General features: G+C 43.0%; 1 protein-coding gene across 3 annotated transcripts in view; it reads left to right on the forward strand.

The window, feature by feature from the left end:
* The first annotated feature begins 447 nt into the window (after window positions 1-447).
* LOC147025655 (epidermal growth factor receptor kinase substrate 8-like) overlaps window positions 448-5186 on the forward strand; it is a 138541-nt gene continuing 133802 nt past the window's right edge. For 2 of the 3 annotated variants that reach the window (XM_085886864.1, XM_085886865.1), the window contains exon 1: window positions 449-537. In XM_085886864.1, coding sequence (XP_085742990.1) covers window positions 508-537 — 30 coding nt within the window. In that variant the 5' untranslated portion in view covers window positions 449-507. Of the gene's footprint in view, window positions 538-5186 lie in introns of all 3 variants that reach the window. The other variant, XM_085886862.1, reaches the window with a different exon arrangement.

Below are 5186 nucleotides of genomic sequence, written 5' to 3' on the forward strand. Positions count from 1 at the left end.
TCTGTGAATTTCCACAACCGTAACAATATATATATATATATATATATATATATATATATATATATATATATATATATATATATATATATATATATATATATATATATATATATATATATATATATATATACACACACACATACACACATACACACATACACACATACACACACATCACAAATAAAGACCGAACTTTGCCTAAGGCGACATTTCACTTGTAATCCATTAACTTGTTCAAACTAAGTCCGGTAAAGATAAAAATTATTTTTAAAATAAATATTCACAATGCAGAATGTGTGTTTAGATTAGATTCATGAATACGTGAATTTACCTGTGATCACAAGATCGTAACAGCAGGAACATTGTAAAAATCAATAAAGATGATTATTAGAAAAAGAATGCTTCATTCTATGATTGCAGTATGTCTGATTAGAATCTCACAAGGATGCAATTATTTATTTTATTTGTTTTTTAACAGAGCACAGAAAGACCTATGCAAGTACTATCATGGCAGAGACTTCTCAGTACCACATCGAGGTGAGATTGAAATCCACAATCCTTCCTGTAATCCATTGACCGGTGTTTGTGTGTTTGTTTGTTTGTTTGTCGCACTACTACTACAGTTGTGGGTCGATAACATCCAGACTTGCTACATAGGATTAGCATGACCCCAATTAGTGTGTAGGGGTGTTTTTATCTTTGCCGTTGGTCTTGGGGGAGGGTGGGTGATTTATGAGGTTGGGGGGGGGGGTGGGGTGGGGACACAACTTCTCTAAGTAAATGTGTATCATGTACCGCCACCTCCAGGTGGGGAAGGGTATTACAAGTATGCACCATTTCGAGTATGGTATTCCTGTCCCCACGTTTTTCCAGCACAGTGAGGTGTTTTGAATTTTAAGCAGCAGGTATGTTTTATTTTTCTTTACGCACATAACTTCATAGGCTTAAAAAAAAAAATTGCCTACACTGCCCAAATAAAGGTGTGCGTCAGAAGAACATGTTGTATGCTTGAAACAACATCGCCCAAAGGGCGGTTAGGCCTAAGTCACATTTGGCACGGCGGCCGTGGGGTCTCCAAAATCTACTGCCACGGGCAATTATAGGGCGGCCGCAGTATTTCCACGATCACACAATGTACCAGTCACATATGTTTTTATTTTTCAGGGAGCCGCATGGCGTATTTATAAATTGTGGAGACCGAAAACGTGGGTGTGCCGTACGGTCTTTGATTTGATGTCACACAGTGACCTTAGGACGTTCCTGCGGCGGCCATAGAATTTTCAAGGCAGATGCAAGGTGACCGCAGGGGGGCCCTAAGGCGAACGTGCGGCCAGACGGACGGTAACGAGTGGGTTCTTTTTTTTTTTACCAGTTATTTTGTTTCGGCTTGTCGAATTGGTATGGCGAACGTAGAAATTAAAAAAAGTTATAACTCCGCGCTATAATTCCACGGCGACCCTACGGCCTGTAAAATATAGCCATATGGCATAGGGCCACCCTGAGGCCCCCTCAGAAACTCTGCGGCCACCGCACGTTTCTGTCAATTCAGAGGGCGTACGGCCGCCGTATCCTCGCCGTCGAGCAAATGTGACTTCGGCCTTACTCTGCTGGTAAACTAAAAACACCAAATAAATTGGACAGATATTGTACTTATTGGAAGGCAGTTGTCTCTGTGTTGAACTTCTGAGGTATTGGCGATAGGTAAGGCTGGTTTTTGGGCAAGTATCTGGATCTTAAGTGGACATTGATCAGAATGGACTTGTTAATTGGAGTTTCAGACAAACAAGCTGCTGCTACAACTCATCTTCAATTGGTTTTTGTATTTCTTACAAAAAAAAAATCAATTTGCATACACACGTGACGCCATTTTTTTTTTTTTTTTTGTATACCTTGGTCGAGGCTTGTATGAGAGCTAACACACAACTCACAGCAAGGAGGCATGAGACAAGAGGGGCGGGAGTGGAAGGGACAAAACAGTGGGGAACAGACACATTAGGTGAACTGTGGAAGGGAGAGGGATGGGGATGGGACGGGGAACATGGCGAAGAGAAGATGGACATTTCAGGGACTTTCAGGAAGGAAAGCAGGAGAAATGAAGGAAGTGGGCTTGGGTGGATTATCGGGGGTAGAAAAGATCGAGGATTTGGATGGGGGAAGATAAGAGGTGGTGGTGAACAGCTGTTTTGAAAGCCTGGAGGGAAGAAAGGGAAAGAATAGAGTGAGGAAGTTTATTCCAAAGGCGGGAAAAAAGAGGAATGAAAGAGTGAAGATGAGCAGTGATTCGTGCTTTTGGTAGTTTTACCAGAAGGGGGTTGTTGGCGGACCTTGAGCGCCCTGTGGAAATGTGGTGGGGACAAATCGCAGAGAGAGCAGGGGGGGCAAGGCTGGAGAGGAGTCGGTAGAAGACAGAAAGACCACCGACCAACCTGCGGTGATTGAGTGAGAGGCCCAAAGACTCAGCTTCATTGCGGGAGATGCCGATGATCTTAAATGCCCTGGTTTCGACAGCGTTAAGCCGAGAAAGGTGGGAGGCAGGAGCACCAGCCCAGAGGGGAAAGCAGTACTCCATCAGGCTACGGACAAAAGCATTGTCTTATGTCAATTATGACAATAAAACAAAAGCATTGTCTTATGTCAATTATGCATTGGAAAGCATTTTCCAATGCATAATTGCATAATTATGGACATTATCAACAGATGCAGTATAAAACGACAGACAATCTTCTTGATGTTCATTTTTGAAATGTCATGCACAGGGAAAAAAAGTTAACTGATTTACGATGAAGAATTAATAATAATTATAATAATAATCATAATCATAATCATCCACTGGACATGGCATTCTGAAGCTGTTAGGCAGCTGATATTTGTCAAGTTTACAATAATAAAACACTGTTTGACAAATACATACATATGAAGATATAATAATAATAATGATAATAAAAAATTACATGAATATGCATATATTAAGCATTAAAATAAATGTATCGAATAAAAATGCAAATTAGTCAGAACTCGAGAAAACCATGTGACGTCCCCTACTCTCGTTCTTCCCCACGTCCTCTGTTCGTCCAAGGGTCCCTCTATTTTGTCCTTCTACCATGCTGTTGGTGTGTTCCCTCCTCTTTCCACTGTTCTTTTCATTCTGTTACATCCTGATCCATTCTGTGCTGTATCTTCTCCACGAACCTTGACTGTTTCCAAAAGAAACATGTTCAACATTTTCATGATGTGGAAGACAACAAGCACCACCAACCATAATAATCGGTCTGGAAGACCATCAAAAATCACCTCGAGAGAGAGAGAAGAGAATTGTGCAATGGATTGTTAGACAAAGCAGACCTGAAGGAAAACATTAGAGACAAAACAGACCTTATGACAGAAGACTCTTTGATGTTTACCACCTCACCTTCGGTCTTGGTCCGTCCATCTGTTCTTTCAGTCCTCCTTCCCACACAATGTAATCCACGATACAAACATCACTCTAGTAATCCCCTCCTGGTTAAACTTCCAAATTCCAGGCTGACTGCACACCTCAACTCTTTTATTGCTCGCTTCTCCCATCTATCAAACCACCTTCCAGTGGCTGTTCTGTCTCACTCTTCCCTCCAGGGCTCTTTCATGAGCCTCTCCCTTGTAGAGGAAACAACAAAATGAAACACACCTTGTGAGGAAATTATTTGGAGAGTGATTGCGATGTTAGACAAGCATCAGGACATTTTCTTAAGACTTGCATGAATGGAAAAGCAGCTCCGCACAATCCATCGGTGGAGTGAATGGACCACACCGCACGACGTGCATTGAGCAGGTTTGCTCCGTTATGCGATTCACCGATATCCTGGAGCATCCGAATGTTGAAACAAATTTGTGTATTCACAAGTGCAGACACATTATTCCAATCTGATTGCAGGCTCTGTGGAATGTTGGAATGCTAATTACGGGCTCAGGAAAAATGAACACACGATCTGAGAACTGGAGAACGTTCAAGAATCCTACCTCCAACCGATCAAACATGGGAATACGAGGCCTTGTCAAGGAGTGGGTCCATCTGCATTGACAGACAATTCAAATGAAAGGTTATTTTTTCAATCAACTGAAGGTTCCATAGGTGATCTCACCTCCAAGAAAAGGAAAGTGCAGGTGTCGATTCACAAAACTTCGATATGTAATTGACAACATGCAGGTCTGATAAATGGAACATGTGTTTTCTCCCTTTTGTGGAACTGCCTTCCCAAGCTTTTTCAATACTACTCTTCTGTCCAGGACAAGCACGGATTTCACCACAACCTCTGGTCATCCTGCGTTCCCTACCCCCTGAACTTGTCTACCCCCATTAACCCTGCCTAACCCACCCCTCTCATGTGCCGCTGAACTACTGTTTCTTCCCCTCGGATCTCTCCTCCCAAACTCTTCATTCATTCCATCTCTTATTGTGTCCACCTGTAGCCCCCCCCCCCCAACCCCACTCCTGCCCCACTGACATTTCATTGCCATTTTATCCTTTGTCACCTTCCACGTCAATGAGCCTCCATTCTGTATAACAAATTAAAAAAAACATGGGGGCAATACCCCTGGGCGCTTACCTGGTGGCAGCTGGATAAGATAACCAGGAAACCACTGGAAGGAATGGATGACCAACAAAATATATTGTTAGGGATCTGGAAACCATTTGCATTCAACATACAGGTCCCAAAAGTCAGTTATGTCGTTAAGTATGAGTGAAGTTAGAACCCCTCCTTAAGGTCTAGTGGGATGACAGGCTGTGCGTTGCGTTGGTTTAGGTTGGTTATATCTTCAAACCCCATATCCTCCAACACCACATCCAGTGGACCATCCAGCCTGCTACTGAGCGGGCGCTTTGCTCCGCCAACCCGAAAGCCAACCTTTGCTCCGCCAACCTGTGTGTGTGTGTGTGTGTGTGTGTGTGTGTGTGTGTGTGTGTGTGTGTGTGTGTGTGTGTGTGTGTGTGTGTGTGTGTGTGTGTGTGTGTGTGTGTGCCTGCGTGTGTGCCTGCGTGTGTGCCTGCGTGTGGGCCCGTCTTTAAGTAGAACTGTGTCAGTGCTTGAATCCTTGTAAATATTCCTTGCATATTCGCGTTAAGTCTTGCCAGTGTCTTTTTGCTGCAAATAAATTTATTAGAAATGAACCCAGTCTATTTCTGTCCCTCCTTTTATTGTCCAGCATGG

The sequence above is a fragment of the Eptatretus burgeri genome, chromosome 6 (genome assembly GCF_056783735.1).
Source record: "Eptatretus burgeri isolate ZD-2024b chromosome 6, Ebu_testis_v1, whole genome shotgun sequence".
NCBI classification, from domain to species: Eukaryota; Metazoa; Chordata; class Myxini; order Myxiniformes; family Myxinidae; genus Eptatretus; species Eptatretus burgeri.